At 37.5% G+C, this 17744-nt stretch overlaps 1 protein-coding gene across 5 annotated transcripts; it reads left to right on the forward strand.

Annotated features, from left to right (window-relative positions):
• The first annotated feature begins 1112 nt into the window (after positions 1 to 1112).
• On the forward strand, positions 1113 to 16928 carry LOC136159929 (killer cell lectin-like receptor subfamily F member 1). Of its 5 annotated transcripts, XM_065922799.1 has the most exons (7): positions 1113 to 1371; positions 3936 to 4007; positions 5436 to 5522; positions 7810 to 7908; positions 10815 to 10990; positions 15626 to 15732; positions 16689 to 16928. In XM_065922799.1, exons 1-7 carry the CDS (start codon positions 1299 to 1301, stop codon positions 16795 to 16797), a joined length of 723 nt encoding a protein of 240 aa, XP_065778871.1. In that variant the 5' UTR covers positions 1113 to 1298; the 3' UTR covers positions 16798 to 16928. The 5 variants fall into 5 exon arrangements, with proteins under 5 accessions (XP_065778871.1, XP_065778888.1, XP_065778879.1 ...); XM_065922816.1 differs by lacking the exon at positions 7810 to 7908; XM_065922807.1 differs by lacking the exon at positions 3936 to 4007.
• The last annotated feature ends 816 nt before the right edge of the window (positions 16929 to 17744 follow it).

Raw genomic sequence — 17744 nt, forward strand, 5'->3', positions numbered from 1 at the left:
TGCTCAGGGCTGGTGCACTGGGAAGATCCAGAGGGATGGGATAGAGAGGGAGACGGGAGGGGGAATCTGGATGCAGAACACATGTAAATCCATGGCTGATTCATGTCAATGTATGGCAAAAATCACTACAATATTGTAAAGTAATTAGCCTCCAACTAATAAAAATAAATGAGGGGGGAAAAGAAAGAAAAAAGAATAAAAGCTCTCATCACAAATAAATAAATAAATGAAGTTCCAAATCCAGCTTACAATGGACTGATGGAAGCTTGTAATTAAATAATATAGAAAAAATGAATCTAAAGCAATTTAGCCTTCTAATATTGAACTTTTAAAACTTTTGTTTATAGAATACAATATGAATGAAAATGTGTTTAAAATGTATAGCACCATCAGCCACAATGGAATAACAAGAGCCAGTTTATAATCGATTAGAAAATTTGTGGTTCCTGGAGAAGAAAACAGCAACCCACTCTGGTACTCTTGCCTGGGAAATCCCATGGACAGAGGAGCCTGGCAGGCTACAGTCCATGGGGTCACAAAAGAGTTGAACACAACTGAGAGGCTGAGCACAGCACAGCACAGAAGAAATGGGAAATGAAAATCTATGCTTAATACATTGCATTCAGTGGTAAATTTCTATGAAACTCATTTAAAAAATAAGATTTATTTTCTTTTATGACAGAACCTTTGGTTATTTTGACATAGAGTTATATCTATTTCATATAGATTATTTTTCAGTTTGGAAATCCTCTGTATAGTGTATTCTTCAGCTTAGCTTGCTGTTAATATTATAAAGCATACAAGAGAAGAAATAGCTTTAAGGGAATTTTTAAAGTATTGCCTAGGTAATTACAATGCATTTCAAAGATGAGTATTCTGTTAATTCTTTCTACTACTTTCATAATAAAAATCCTCTTTTTCTTGTCCTTCCCTCCAAATTGCTATTCCACTTTGGAGAAAATGCTAGAATGCAAAGGGCTTCTGCCTGAAAATATGTCTGAGCTAAAAGAGGAAGCGGTTTATAGAGGAAAGTGATGCAATCTCTTCTGTAGGACTAATAAAGGTCAAAATCATCCCAAGTGAGGTCAGAAAACTAACTGAAGTGCAAGAAACTACTGCATGGATAGTAGTTTTCTTCCAGATCAGGGAAGCGTTCAATAATCTACTGCCTTGATTGAAACGCTGAGCACATTGCTTTTATTTTTTATTCATTGAATGAATCTACCAAACTTGGGAGAGAGGAAGGAAATTATCTGTCTCAATATATCTCATTTACAGGATTCTTTTTAATTTATGCAATGGCTGGAGAGATAGTCTATGCTGATATCAAACATACATCTTCAGAACATTCATCTTCACTCCAGAGATCTGGTAAGCTGGATCTAGAACTCCTGTTAAAATTGATGTTTTACTTTAAATCTCCCTTGTTTCTGTCCTGTGTTTACATCTGTCTTACTGAAAGTCTGCTAAGTCACTTCGTCGTGTCCAACTCTTTGTGACCATATGGACTGTAGCCCACCAGTCTGTTCTGTCCATGGGATTCTCTAGGCAAGAATCCTGGAGTGGGCTGCCACTTCCTTCTCCAGAGGGTTTACTGGAAATAGGAGACTGGATTCAAAGCAAAATCTACTGAATGCCAGGATAAAAGTGAAGGATTTTAATGACACAAAGTGTTCATCAAGTTAATTGTAACTTTAGTCTTAATATGTAGACCTTTGCTTATGGTTTCCATGAATTCTATCCCTTATATTTCTTGTGGTGAACATTTATTATATTCCTGTGGTGACATTGATACTCATAACCTCTTTCTGCTCTATAATTTTACTCATCCAAATCTGCCCTTTGAAAATAATATGATAAACCCATTCACACTGAGGAAAGTATCCCTGGCAATTATTCACATTGCTATTTAGCCTTTTGGAAGTTGTGTATTGGTAGGATAAAAATGATAAACTAAAATAAAAAGACATAAGATGTTAATATCTTATTTCTTTAAGTTTACAAATGATGATTATCTGAGTAGTAGAATATTTTTGGAGCACAAGTAGACAGGCATACAGCTACAGATAAGATTGTACCTTAATCAAAAATCACTTATAAACCAATAGTTTTTCCAAATCCAGTGTAGGTTCTACATACATTCTATATAAATGAAGCTTTATGGAAAATTCCATGTTGCATTTATATTATCTCCTCTAGGGTAAGAATTTTTGTATTGTAAAGGTTATATAAAATGTTTAAAGTCTCCACAAGCTTGTCCTTGTGGAGTAAAACTGATGTTTTGCTTTCCTGTTTTTCTCAAGAATCCATTTCTTCTTTCATATTTTTGAGTTTGCAGTTTTCAAGTGGATCTCATGTATGGTTTTCTCCAGTTGAAAGAAATTTCCTATGTTTAAACGTTGTCTCTCTAACTTGCTCAATGGGGCTTCCCAAGTGGTGTTAGTGGTAAAGAACCCACCTGCCAATGCAGGAGACATAAGAGATGTGGGTTTGGTCCTTGGGTCAGGCAGATCTCCTGGAGGAGGGCATGGCAACCTACTCCAGTATTCCTGTCTAGAGAATCCCATGGACAGAGGAACCTGGTGGGCTACAGTCCATAGGGCCATAAAGAGTCAGACATGACTGAAGCGACTTCACACAGCACAGCACAACTTGCTCAATATGGGCTTATCTGCTTTCTCTTCTTGACAGACTGGGAGCTTTCATTTCATGTGAGCTTATCAAACTTAGTTTGAGAAGTAATATGGACGAAACCTGTATTCTTATGCCTCCGTTTCCCACAAATCTCATATAATTGGTCCATTTTTCTAGAGGTTATTTTAACTCACTTCAAGCTACAAGAACAATATTTTTTGATTCTGCATGCCAGGATTTAATTTCGTCTGTTCATGGAAAGAACATTACTTTTTTCCTGGTCCAAAAAAAGAAAAGAAAAAAGTGGTACAAATGAACCCATTTACAAAAGAGATACAAAGTCACAGACTTAGTAAACAAATTTATGGTTATCAAGGGGAAAAGAAGGGAGGGATAAATTGGGAGATTGGGATTGACATACAAATTTATAAAATGGACTTCCCTAGTGGCTCAGTGGCAAAGAATCAGCCTGCCAATGCAGGAGACCTGGGTTCAATCCTTGGGTGGGGAAGATGCCCTGGAGAAGGAAATGGCAACCCACTCCAGTATTCTTGCCTGGAGAATCCCATGGACAGAGGAGCCTGGTAGGCTACAGTCCAAAGTGTCACTAAGTTAGGTTCTGTACATCTGTGTCTCTTTTTCTGTTTTGCATATAGGGTTATCATTACAAAGCAACAACAACAACAAAGTGTCATTAAGGGTCGGACACAACTAAGTAACTAAGCACACAAATCAGTTATACTCCAATAAAAATTAACTTAAGAAAGAATAGAACAAGGAAAAGAGATTTGGGGACAGTGTCTTTAATGATATCTAGTCCAATTTTACTGTAATGTTAAAAATGAGGAAATATGAGTGCATAAAAATTAAATTACCTACCTATAGTCATGACTGGAAGTCAAATATTTTATTACTCTTTCACTGCATATCTCTGTTGTGGATAAATGCAACTTCCATTCCCATGTGTCATATTCAAGAGGGAAAGAAAGATTTGCTACATTGGATTGTAATGTCCCACAGAGCTCTACACAATTGTCCCCGAGCTTTCTCTTCAAAGTTGTAAATTTCATTTCTTTAACTCTGGTTGTTGACTTTCTCTTTGCTCTTTAGAATTATCATATTCCTTCCTATTTCAGAGCTTCATGTGTGTTGAAACGCTCTCCCTAATCTCTTAATCTTTGTATTTCCACTGCCTCGCACAGTACTAACTCCTCGGTAGGCAATTAATAGATGCTTGGTAGGCGGATGAATGTATAAATGAATTTTAAATAAATGGATCTCATTTATTTTAAATCTTATAGGTTCTTTGGCTCTCCAAGATATAAAACAAGAGGGTACCCCCATGAAACTGAGTGAAATATCAGTGAGAAAAGGTAATACAATTGAGAATATTCCAGACTAAGACTCAGAAAGTCATGATTTTCTTAAACTTTGCTTCAGGGGCCTAAAGGAATGGTATAGTACTCCTTGTATTAGCTCCATTCATGAACTCTGATGATTTAGTCTCCAACTTTTTAGATCTGAAATCTCAGTTCTTCACCCTAGAAATGTGTGTTGGGATATTATCACATTCTTCTCACTATTGCCTAGTCAGGCACAATTTGCATCGTTTTGCCTGATAAAAGGAAATGCATGGACTTCTTTCAGTGTTTTGAGAATTTAATAAATTCTCATTAAAGATGTTTTACTTAATAATAATTTGAACAAGTGCTGTACTCTGCATATAAGTTAAATAAGCAGGGTAACAATATACAGCCTTGACATACTCTCTAATAGTATTCCACTAAATAAGCTTTCATGTTAATCATTCTTGATATTTGATTTTGTAATTGGTTGTATTTTAACATCAGTTATAGTAGTAGGCTCTCAGTTTGTGAAAGTGAAAGCATCAGTTGTGTCTGACTCTTTGCAACCCCATGGACTGTAGCCCACCAGGCTCCCCTATCCATGGAATTCTCCAGGCAAGAATGGTGGAGTGGGTAACCATTCCCTTCTCCAAGGAATCTTCCTGATCCAGGGATTGAACCTGGGTCTCCTGCACTGTAGGCAGACATTTTACTGCCTGAGTCACCAGGGAAGCCCCATGTAGATGTGTATATATCACATATCTAGTGGAATTGATATACTGTAACTATTTTGGATAAAAGCCTCTTGGTTTTAGCCATCAATCAGACCAGAGCTAAAAATGTCACTTTCTTTTTATGACTTATTTATCTGATTATGAGAGATAGAATGGATAGTGAACAAAGGTCTAATTTGGTAGTCAAGAAATCTGAGGTATGATCTCAATTCTACTATCAAGTAACTGTGTTTTGTGGACTTAAAATCCCCATTTTAACATTCAAATGATGGACAAGATTATCCCTAAAATTACTTTTATTTTAAAATTTATAATTTTATAAAATTGCAATTACATATCACAGGAAATAGGTTTATTGTATAAGAATGCATAAAAGAGACATAAAAGAATGAATCAACCCAAGTAAGTGAGGGCAGTTGGTAAGTTTACTAGAGAATCTTGAGAATTTCAGTCTTATATAACAATTTAGGGATGCAGAGAGTAGATCATAAGTTAAGATTATGCATGGTGAATCAAAAGGAAAAAATATATTCATTCAGTTCTATAAATTTCCCCTTCTTCACAAATCAGGGGACCAAATTTGTATGTAAGAGGAAGTCAGGTCTACATATTTCAAAGAAAAGTAACTCAAGAGCATAACTGGCAAAGTTTATTCAGCCCTTCCTTACCACCTAAGGAATTACTTACTGGGCTTACTAGTGAAATTTATCCAATTTTATAGATTCTCAACACTACGGAATTTTCCTGAAAGTTGGATCTGCAATGATTATCATTCTTCTTGGAATAGTAATTGTGCTGAGCATGCTTGGTAAGTAATTACCAATAACCTTTACTTACCCCAAAGTATTATTTTATCATAACCTATTGTAATTGTGTTTGCTGTTAAAGTGGTTTCTACACAATTCAGTACAATTTCACAAAAGGCAGGAAATTTGATACAAAAATAAAATTAGAGATTTTCCATAGAAAATCTTGCATGCGTGGGTGAAAATTTTGTCTAAAACCAATATCCATCATGTGATATTACATACATTATGGATTCATTTCATTGATACATGAAGGAGGCTAGATTTATATTTTATGATCAAAATCAGCTTCTCTGACCCATGTTCTATGAAAGCAAATTAAACTATGAAGCATATTTCTGTTTAAGCTTATTCAAGATCTTATTCAAGCTTACTAAGATCATGGCATTCTGAAAGTGAAGTGAAAGTCACTCAGTCATGTCCAGCTCTTTGTGACCCCATAGACTATACAGTCTGTGGAATTCTCCAGGCCAGAATACTGGAGTGGGTAGCCTTTCCCTTCTCCAGGGGATCTTCCCAACCCAGGAATTGAACCAAGCCTCCTGCATTGCAGCTGGATTCTTTACCAGCTGAGCCTCAAGGGAAGGCCCATTAGCTACTCAGGGGCATCATCAATCTTGCATGCATGGGTGAAAATTTTGTCTAAAACCAATCAATTCACTCAGGCACTATAAAATTATACTCATGCTGTGGATATAGTAAAATATAGTCCAACTTTATATGGCAATTATTTTAATAATTTATTGAGTAAATGCTTGGAGAAAAGCTCCCAGATGATGCATACTCTAAGGAATTCAGGTTTCCAGATTGAACCAAACCCTAGAACAGATCAAAGCAGTATCTGCCCGTGCTGTCCTTGTGAATGATATTAGTAATTACGTATGTCATTAGTTACTAGAGGTCAATGGGCAGAGTCAGAATTCTAGAACTGGATAGGACCCTAGAAATCAATAAGGTCAAGCCTCCAGTTGAGGTGAACAGTCTAAATCCCACAGTGATAAGTGGTTTGACTAGTTTAATATAACAAGGCAGTGGCCAAATTGGGACTTTAACATTGAGGGGATGAAGTAAAAAATACTTAACATTCAACACCTCTGCTGGGACTTCCCTGGCAGCCCAGTGGTTAAAACGACTCTGCATTTCCACTGCAGAGGGCGCAGGTTTGATCCCTGGTCAGGGAACTAAGATCCCATATGCCATGGGGCATGGCCATTTAAAAAACAAAATACCCTCTCTGCTAGGTTTCTTTTTGGTATAAGTTAATAGATTTGCTTTTGAACTGTGGTGTTGGTGAAAACTTTTGAGAGTCCCTTGGACTGCAAGGGGATCCAACCAGTCCATCCTAAAGGAGATCAGTCCTGAGTGTTCATTGGAAGGACTGATGCTGAAGCTGAGACTCCAGTACTTTGACCACCTCATGCGAAGAGTTGACTCATTGGAAAAGACCCTGATGCTGGGAGGGATTGGGGGCAGGAAGAGAAGGGGACGACAGAGGATGAGATGACTGGATGGCATCACCGACTCGATGAGCATGAGTTTGAGTAAACTCCAGGAGTTGGTGATGGACAGGGAGGCCTGGCATGCTGCGATTCATGGGGTCGCAAAGAGTTGGACATGACTGAGTGACTGGCTGAACTGAACTGAACTGAATAGATTTGCTTGTTATCACAAAGCAGCTTGTTAGTAACAGATTTGTTTCTATGATAGATTTTAAAGATTTAACTGATTAATAAACACTATTGTGAGACTATAAATAACCAAACATAATTTCAGTGAAATGGCCATCAGAAAAACAAATGCCTTCCTCATGGTAGAAAAATACTCTGGGCTCACCCTGTCCTTCCATATGTAGACTTTTAATGGACAACCGCAAAAGGAACAGAATCATGAACTGAAATCAAAACACATAAAGCTCTTTCTATGAATCAGGTGACACCTGGTACAGTTAGCAGGAACTTACCAAACACAAACTATCCAAATGAAGCTTACATTCAAAGCTGGTTATTTTGTGTTTATTAAAATAAATATGAAAACTCCAGAAAAAATCAAGTGAGTTTCCTTCTGGTCCCAGGTCATATTTTTCCAATTACCCTAAATTTGATATTAATAAAATTAACAGGAGTATGTGCAAAAGAAGGTCCAATCTTGGGAAAAGGAAATTTTTCCCATAAATTTTAATCACTTTAATTGCTCTGGAGTTTCCACATCAATCAACTTCACTGAGTCACTACAACCTGACCATTTTCTGCTTCATATTTAATTAAGAAAAGATGTGTCTTCTTTCACTAGTTATTCAGTTCAAAACTGCAAGACAAACTGAAATGGATAATGAATCAAAGAAGAAATATTGTACTGAGCAAAGTAAATCTGAAGCAAGCAGCTCAATAGGTAATGTTATTTTATATTGCCTAATTCCTGAGTTGACTATGATGGCTACTCCATTTCTTGTAAGAGGTTATTGCCCACATTAGTAGATATAATGGTCATCTGAGTTAAATTCATCCATTCCAGTCCATTTTAGTTTGCTGATTCCTAAAATGTTGATGTTCACTCTTGCCATCTCCTGTTTGATCGTTTCCAATTTGCCTTGATTCATGGACCTAACATTCCAGGATACTATGCAATATTGTTCTCTATAGCATCGGACCTTGCTTCTATCACCAGTCACATCCACAACTGGGTGTTGTTTTTTCTTTGACTCTGGCTCTTCATACTGTCTGGAGTTATTTGTCCACCAATCTCCAGTAGCTTATCGGGCACCTACTGACCTGGGGAGTTCATCTTTCAGTGTCCTATCTTTTTGCCTTTTCATACTGTTCATGGGACTCTCAAGGCAAGAATACTGAAGTGGTTTGCCATTCCCTTCTCCAGTGGACCACATTTTGTCAGAACTCTCCACCATGACCTGTCCATGTTGGGTGGCCTTACACGGCATAGCTCATAGTTTCAGTGAGTTAGACAAGGCTGTGGTCCATATATCAGACTGGTTAGTTTTCTGTGATTGTGGTTTTCGTTCTGTCTGCCCTCTGATGGAGAAGGATAAGAGGCTTATGGAAGCATCCTGATGGAAGAGACTGACTGAGGGGGATACTGGGTCTTGTTCTGATGGACAGGGCCATGCTCAGTAAATCTTTAATCCAATTTTCTGTTAGAACAACAGACTGGTTCCAAATCGGGAAAGGAGTATGTCAAGGCTGTATATTATCACCCTGCTTATTTCTAAAAAGTCTTTTGATGAAAGTGAAAGAGGAGAGTGAAAAAATTGACTTAAATCTCAACTTTTAGAAAACTAAGATCATGGCATCCAATCCCATCACTTCATGGCAAATAGATGGGGAAGCAATGGAAACAGTGACAGACTTTATTATTTTGGTCTCCAAAATCACTGCATGTGGTGACTGCAGCCTTGAAATTAAAAGACACTTGCTCCTTGGAAGAAAAGTTATGGCTAACCTAGAGAACATATTAAAAAGCAGAGACATTACTTTGCCAACAAAGATCCATTTAGTCAAAGCTATGGTTTTTCCGTTAGTCATGTATGGATGTGAGAGTTGGGCCATAAAGAAAGCTGAGCGCCAAAGAATTGAAACTTTTGAACGGTGGTGTTGGAGAAGACTCTTGAGATTCCCTTGGACTGCAAGGAGATCCAGCCAGTCTACCCTAAAGGAAATCAGTCCTTAATATTCATTGGAAGGACTGATGTTGAAGCTGAAGCTCCAATATTTTGGCCAACTGATGTGAAGAACTGACTCATGTGAGAATACCCTGATGCTGGGAAAGATTGAGGGCAGGAGATGAAGGGGACAGTAGAGGATGAGATGGTTGGATGGCATCACCGATTCAATGGACATGAGTCTGAGTAAATGCCAAGTGTTGGTGATGGACAGGGAAGCCTGCCATGCTGCAGTTCAAGGGGTCGCAGAGTCGGACAGACTGAGAAACTGAACTGAGCTGAATTGAATTCCTAAATAAGCAAGTGTGGACAGTAGCATGGACTTTACTTGGGTATATCTGAATAAAGGGGAAATTCCTCTACCCCTACAGAGGGATGGTTTAGACCATTGTTTTTCATGGGCCTATTACAGTCCTTGACAAAAGTATTTAAAGATTGAAGACAAATGAGAAAAATAAACCTGCATGTGTTTTAAATGAATTTAAAGGTACTATGTTGAAATCATTGTATTTTATTAGTATTTTTATTTCTACTGGGACATGTGCAGGTGTAGAATATGGTCAAAATATTTTCTTTCCTAAAATTCATGATCACACCACATAGTTTTTTGTCACTTTTTTAATGGTAGTACATGAAAAATATGATAAATGATTATTTTATGTGAGTTTTTATTTTTCACATATGAATGTATTTATATACTTTCAAAAGTCAAGAAAACACTCAATTATTTAGCTTTTCTCTCTTTTTTTTCTTTCTGCTTCCTTTATTATTTTTAATCTGTTGATTTAAGCTTTAATTCTGTATTGAAAAACCATATGCCTTTCTTTTTTTGAACCTGCATATATAATGTTATTAGAAAAACTTACCAGTCCATGTTATAGAGTGATTTCAACTTCTGGGGGCTCATTAAAACTTTAAAATGGATATTAATTTTTCCATGTCTCCTCAACCTCATTCCAAAAACTTTAATTTTTTTAAACTAGTGAAACTATGATAGCAAATTTTCTGGGACATTATTCTCAACACAAAAGCACATAATTGTCCTCCTTCTACCCTTGATAGAGGTGATAACATGGTATTGAACAAAATCACTTTAAATTCTGTCCAGACCCTTTTATACACAGGAAGATCGATCTATCTGAGTTTTAGAGACCATCTACCATACAAATTTTGCCCAATAAAAGTTCTTCTCATGACTTTATAATTCTCAAAATTACAGTGATATATAATTCTCAAAATGCCTGGTTCATTGGTGGATCACTAGTTGAAATCTCTAATTTCTACTTTTCCTCCAAAATTTTTATCTTCCTGAAGTTTAGATGTTGATCGCTTTATCCTAGTGTCTGTGTATTGCCTAGCTCATAGAAAATATAACATATTTTAAAGAGAATAAATTAAATGGGAGAAAGAAGAAAAGAGAGAAAGAAAAAATATATACAATTGAAATTCCGTTAGTTTTTTTTTTTTTTTTTTTTCCAAAATCCATCCTGAGAAAAGCACATACTTATATCAAAGAAAACTTAGGCCATAATTTAACAAATTTTGAGAGGCTTTAATTATTATACAATATTAGGGATGCATCCTCATGTTTGCTGTAATTATTTATCCTTTTTCCTTCCAGTTTCTTTTGATTCTTCTACTGTTCGTACATCATGCCCCACCAAAGATTGGAGGCCACACGGGGGGAAATGCTACTGGGTTGCTGAAAATGAAAAAAAGAAATCTTGGAATGAGAGTAAAAATGACTGTGTCATGAAAAACTCACATCTCATGGTGATCCGAGACTTCACTGATATGGTGAGGTATAAAATTTTAAGATTATAGCATCCTCAGTACTTCTTTGTGCTACAAATTTGAAAATTTCAGTGAAAAAAATTTAAACCTCATTGATATTAACTGCACAATTATTGGTTGAATGAATCATTGAAACTACATTGTTATTTTAGGCTTCTTTTGCTTTCTTTGTGGCTCAACTGGTAAAGAATCCGCCTGCAATGCGGGAGACCTGGGTTCAATCCCTGGGTTGGGAAGACTCCCTGGAAAAGGGAAAGGTTACCCACTCCAGTATTCTGGCTTGGAGAATTCCATGGACTGTATAGTCCATGAGGTCGCAAAGAGTCAGACACGACTGAGTAACTTTCACTTTCACATTCACTTAGCTAGGAATAGGAGAAATCCTTTTAGCAATATATACTTAAGTTCTCTATAACGGATCTTTCTGTTTCCCAGATTGCATTTTAAATATATGATATCAGTCTCATCTCCCATATTTAATCCATCATTGCTCACAAAGTTTGTGGTCAGACAGCATGGCAGCTGAAGTTAAAAATGATGTTCAGAAGAAGGAAATACAGTATAGCCCTTCTCATTAAACTTTGGTTTTTGTTGAAGAAAACTAACATTTTTCTAACCCTGGTTTAATGTAAATTGAAATTTTCTTACACGAAGGTTGGACACTAAACCTAAATAAGGCCGGTATAGATATTAGTTGGCAAACATCAAATAAGGATTCTCAGCATAAGAATTAGTACATTGAAATTACAAGTGATATCAAAGGCTCAGTTTCAGAAAACTCAATGACAAACAGTGCTTTACAAGCCTGGTTAAGTCTGGACAGTTTACATCAGGGCAGCTGTTGAAACTTCTGTATGGGGAAGAAAAAATTCCTCTGAGTTTCATAGAAATCCACAACAACAAGAAAATCAAAATGGGAAGTAAGTTATCTTTTGTGTAACCAATGTAACCCCAAATATCAAACTGTAAAACTCTTTGTCAGATCCAGTCCAAATTGGTTTGAATATGAACCAAATCCAGAATGGGTGAAGAACTAAAAAGAGACTTTTTCTTCTCTTAGAAGTCAGCTTCAGACAAAAAAGGGGATGAAGGTATCAACTGGAAAGGCCCTAATAAGAAAGCATCTAATAAGAAGAGACTGAATTACATAGCTTTGTGCTTGGAAATGAATACACAGTTCCTCCTAGGTCTTTAATGTGGAGTTTCAGTTAACTATTAAGTGATGGGTTAGGTTTCTTGTTGCCCAGGAAACATGTCTTTGCTGCATTTCAGCATTTTTCAATTTGACGATGAGCAGGAAACAGACAAGGTTTTTAGGGAAGTCCTTCATTGCACTGCTTCTCCATGCAGTGATTTATTGTTTGTTTCTACCCAGGAACTGAACCCAGGTCTCCCGCATTGCAAGCAGTTTCTTTGCCATCTGAGCCACCAACAGAATAATAAAGGGGCTGTAAGGATTTCCAGGTGGTGCTAGTGGTAAAGAACCTGCCAGCCAATGCAGGACATGCAAGTTTGATAGTTGGGTCAGGAAGATCCCCTGGAAGAGGGCATGGCAGCCCCTCCAGGATTCTTGCCTGGAGAATGCTATGGATAGAGGAGCTGGGTGACTACAGTCCATGGGGTTACAAAGAGTCAGACACAACTGAAGTGACTTAGCACGCAAGCACCTAAAGGGGTTGTATGAGTTTGTTAAAGCTAACATAACAAAGTACCACAGACTTGGTGGCTTACGCATCAGAAATTTGTTACTCACAGCTCTGAAGGCTAGAAGTTCAAGATCAAGGTGTTGGCAGATTTGGTTCCTTACAAGGCCTCTCTCCTTAGTTTCTAGATGGCCACCTGTTTGTTCTGTCCTCACACGGTATTTCCTCTGTATGCATGCATCTATGTCTCTCTGTATGTCCAAATTTCTGCTTCTTATAGGGACAATAATCAGATTGAATTAAGATCTACCCTAACAGCCTCATTTCTGCTTAGTCACCTCTCTAAAAGCTGTGTCTCCAAAGGCAGTCACATTTTGAAGCACTGGGGGTTAAAACTTCAAATGCAAACATTTTGAAGAGACACAGTTGAACCCATAATATTCTATCCTCTGGCCCCTGAAGCCTGTAATAGGGGACCATTATACATGTGAAGTAGCTGAGCATAGCATGGCATATATATGAACTGGACAGTGGTAAAGAATTTGCCTATCAATGCAGGAGATACAAGAGACACGGGTTCGATCCCTGGGCTGAGAAGATCTCCTGGAGGAGGAAATGGCAACCCACTCCAGTATTCTTGCCTTGGAAGTCCCATGGACAGAGGAGTCTTGCAGTCAGTCCACAGGGTCATAAAGAGTCGGACAAAACTTCAGCAACTTAGCACGTTATGGCCAGCCATATACTTTGTCTCAGGGGTTATGTCATTGCACAAAAGGAGATATTACCCACCTCCTAGAGTAATGGACATAAAAACAAAAACAAGCAAATGGGACTTAATTAAACTTAAAAGCTTTTGCACAGCAGAAGAAACAAGATTAAAAGACAACCCTCAGAATGGGAGAGAATAATTGCAAAGGAAAAAAACTGACAAAGGATTAATCTCCAGGATATATAAGCAGCTCATGTAGCTCAACATCAGGAAAAAAAAAAAAGAGCCCAAACAAAAAATGAGCAGAGGACCTAATCAGACATTTCTCCAAAGATATACAGATGGCTAATAAACACATGAAGAGGTGCTCAGCATCGCTCATCATTAGAGAAATGCAAAACAGAACTACAATAAGCTCACACGGGTCAGAATGGCCATCATCAAAATCTCTATAAACAATAAATGCTGGAGAGGATGTGGTGAAAGGGGAATGCTCTTGCACTGTTGGTGGAAATGTTAATTGATACAGTCACTGTGGAGAACAGTATGGAGATTCTTTAAAAAACTAGGAATAAAACTACCATATAACCCAACAATCCCACTACTGGGCATATACGCTGAGAAAACCATAATTGAAAGAGATGCATGTACCTCAATGTTTGTTGCAACATTATTTACAATAGCTAAGATATGGAAGCAACCTAGATGTCCATCGATAGATGAATGAATAAAGAAGTTATGGTACATATATGCAATGGAATATTACTCAACCATAAATAGAACACATTCGAGTTGGTTCTAATAAGGTGAATGAACCTAGAACCTGTTATACAAAGTTAAGTAAGTCAGAAAGAGAAAAATAAATATCATATATTAATGTATATATGTGGAATCTAGAAAGATGGTACTGATGATACTATTTTCAGCAATGGAGATGCAGACATAGAGAACAGACTGGTGGACAAAGTCAGGAAAGGAGAGGGTGGGAGAAATTGAGAGAGTAGCATGCAAACATATAGATTGCCATATCCAGTGGAAATTTGCTATATGATGCAAGGGGCTCAAATCAGGTTTTCTTTGACAACCTAGAGAGGTGGGATGGGATGGGAGGTGGGAGGGAGATTAAAGAGGGAGGGGACACGTGTATACCTATGGGAGATTCATGTTGATGTATAGTAGAGACCAACACAATATTGGAAAGCAATTACCCTCCAATTAAAAAAAAAATTTATCAACAATATGTGCCCCATCAGCTCAGAGATTGCTTTCTTCCTGTAACTTTTCCTGTGTGCTTTCTTGCTTCTAGATTATTGTTTAATACTTGTATTTAGTAGTAATCACTATTATTTAGGCAAGAAGCATTCACTATGTGCCAAGCAGTGTTTAATATTAGTTATTAACAAAACAATAACAGTTCTTTGAGATAGGTATGAATATTATCATAGTCAGAGTTTTAGTGGTTGGAAAAATACAGAAATAAAAATGAGTAACTGTGCAAAGGTGCATAGTAGTAATAGTAGCTGCAGCCTGACTCCGCAGCCTTGGTGTCTACTAACACTGTCCACAATAGTCCTTTTATTCTTCACAGTCTCAGTTCCTGTTTTTATATTGCAGTATGATTGATATACATATATTCCCTCCCTCTCGAACCTCCCTACCACTCTGTCATAATGTCCCTTTAGGTCATCACAGAGCACTGAGCTCAGCTCCCTATGCTAGACAACAACTTCACACTAGCAATCTACTTTGCACATGGTAATGTGTGTGTGTGTGTGTGTGTGTGTGTGTATGTGTGTATCACAATCTCCCAATTTTTCCACCCTCCCTGTCTTCTTGTGTCCACATGTTCTTTCTCTATGTCTGCATTCCTGCCTTGCAAATAGGTACATCTAGACTTTTTAAAATTTATGTTTAGATCCCTTATATATATGTGTGTGTTAACATATGATATTTGTTTTTCTCTTTCTGCCTTACTTCACTCTGTATGACAAATGATAACATTTCATTCTTTTTCATGGCTGAGTAATATTCCATTGCACATATGTGCTACATCTTTATCCATCCATTTGTCAATAGACATTTAGTAATTTTTCTTTAGCTTTTATTCCATTGCATTGCTGCAGATTTCCCCTCCACTGTGATATATTTGAAAACATGAAGCATGTCTTTCCTGTTCATTCCTAGCTTCTAGAGCAATGCCAGTCACATAGAAGGTGCTCCTGTGGTATTTTATCTCGCATCTGTAAGAACCACTTGATTTCATACCACATTTCCTATTTTTTTTAGACTTTCCCATGGCAAAACGTAAATGATTCATTTTGGGTTGGTTTGAGGATTCCTCCTGGAGGGGAATTATGGACCTGGTTGGACAACAGCACTTTCGACCCTCAGCTGTAAGTCTTTTGCATTTTCTCTTTTTGTGGTTTTTAATCCCATGTTGTATGTGACAAAAAAGATACATATGACATCATTGGCTTTGAAGTGATCTAATGGGTATAGATTTCCTGACTGCTATAGTCTGATAAATATTTCTATAAAATGATTCACACAGAAAGTTGAAAAAGAAATCTCCCTCCATCCACTCAGAAAACTTATGTATGAAACAGGATTGCCCTGTTGCCTGATTTTAGCTTTTTATATAAAAGGTAAATTAGCAAGTGTAAACTCTTTTATGAATGCACATGGTTGCTTTGCAGAGCATAACTTTCTGCTCACTTCTTACAGTGATCAATTTTTAAGCAATAAAAATGTCAGAGCTGAGGGGTTTCCCTGATGGTCCAGTGGTTAAGACTCTGCATTCCCAATACAGGGACATGGATTCAAGCCCACCTCCTATCACGGGGGACTAGGGTCCCACACACTGCTCAGAGTGGACTAAAAAAAAGTCAGAGGTGATATTTTAGCTCTCTTTAATGAACTATTAGGGCTTCCCTGGTGGCCCAGTGGTAAAGAATCTGCCTGCCAATGCAAGAGACACAGGTTCAATTCCTGGGTCAGGAAGATCCCTGGAGAATGAAATGGCAACCTACTCCAGTATTCTTGCCTGGAGAATCCATGGACAGAGGAGTCTGGCAGGTCACGGTCTCTATGGTCACCAAGAGTCAGACACAACTGAGGGACTAAACAACAAAAATGAACTATAAATTCTCTGGAGAGACGTTTTGAGACATAAAACGTAAAGTGGGAAGAATTGCTTTGCCTATCATATTTTTGTGTATTTAAACAGTTTTAATGAGTTTATTCCTTATTTAAAAAAATAGAAAACATTTTCTGAAGTCCTTGTAAGCCTCTGGCCATATGCATATACTCATGGCTGATGTAAAGAAAACCATCTGCTTTCTTTCTGTAGGTTTCCAAATGAACGAGAGACCCGGAGTATGAAATGCGCCCAGCTGTCTTCTAACAAGATAATCAAAGCAAGTTGTGAGAAAAATTATCCATGGATTTGTCAATTATAATCCACTTGGCAGAAAATAAGTCTCTATTTGTCTGACTAAGAGACACCACATGAAGTTTGAGCTCAGATCATAAGAAAGTTCAGAGGACTGTGTGTGTGTGTATTTTATAGTACTATTCTCAGAAATGTGGAAAAGGAGATACACAAAATAAAATGTTTTAGAAAATGAGTGTATATGATGAATATATTGTTACATCTGAATGATGTGGTGATTCAATCATCCATCTCATCTTGCCAGTATTTTTTGAACTTTAGCCTTTATCTTTTCTGTATCTTCAGACTGAGTGACTCACAATTTCACTTAGCTTAACATGATATCCTTAGTTAATTTCTTACATTCTCACAGTTTCAACTACCACATACAAAGCAATGCATATCAAAGTTATCTCTGCCGTTCAGATCATTCTCTGATCACCAGACCTGTATACCCTACTGGCTATTTAACACAGCAAGTCTAAATCCTCAAAGGTACTTCCAACTCAACATACAAAAATAGTCCACTAAATTTCATCATAAAAGGAACCATCTTCCAGCACTCCATATCTCAGTAAAGGATATGCCATACAAGACAATTATGCCATCTATAAACCAGTTGTTGTTCAGTCACTAAATCATGTCCAACTCTTTGCAGCCCCATGAACTGCAGCATACCAGGCATCCCAGCCCTTCACTATCTCCTGGAGTTTGTTCAAAGTCATGTCTCTTGAATCAGTGATGCTATCTGACCATTTCATCTTGTTACTACCCTCTCTCACATGTATACCTCTAGGCTGCTTTCCACCTTCATCTCATATCACCAAGTTTTATTTGTGTGTGCATTAGTCGCTCAGTCATGTCTGACTCTTTGTGACCCCATGGACCATAGCCCATGAGGCTCCTCTGTCCATGGGATTTTCCAGGCAAGAATATTGGAGTGGGTTGTCATTTCCTTCTCCAGAGGCTCTCCCC

This window comes from Muntiacus reevesi, chromosome 1, assembly GCF_963930625.1.
Source record: "Muntiacus reevesi chromosome 1, mMunRee1.1, whole genome shotgun sequence".
Classification (NCBI taxonomy): domain Eukaryota; kingdom Metazoa; phylum Chordata; class Mammalia; order Artiodactyla; family Cervidae; genus Muntiacus; species Muntiacus reevesi.

Excerpts from the sequence above, each read along its gene's own strand:
- LOC136159929 (XM_065922799.1), top strand. The coding sequence starts at position 1,299 with ATGGCTGGAGAGATAGTCTATGCTGATATCAAACATACATCTTCAGAA. Across the intron at positions 4,008-5,435 it reads TGAAATATCAGTGAGAAAAG|ATTCTCAACACTACGGAATT; the intron begins GTAATACAATTG and ends CCAATTTTATAG. Across the intron at positions 10,991-15,625 it reads TCCGAGACTTCACTGATATG|ACTTTCCCATGGCAAAACGT; the intron begins GTGAGGTATAAA and ends TATTTTTTTTAG.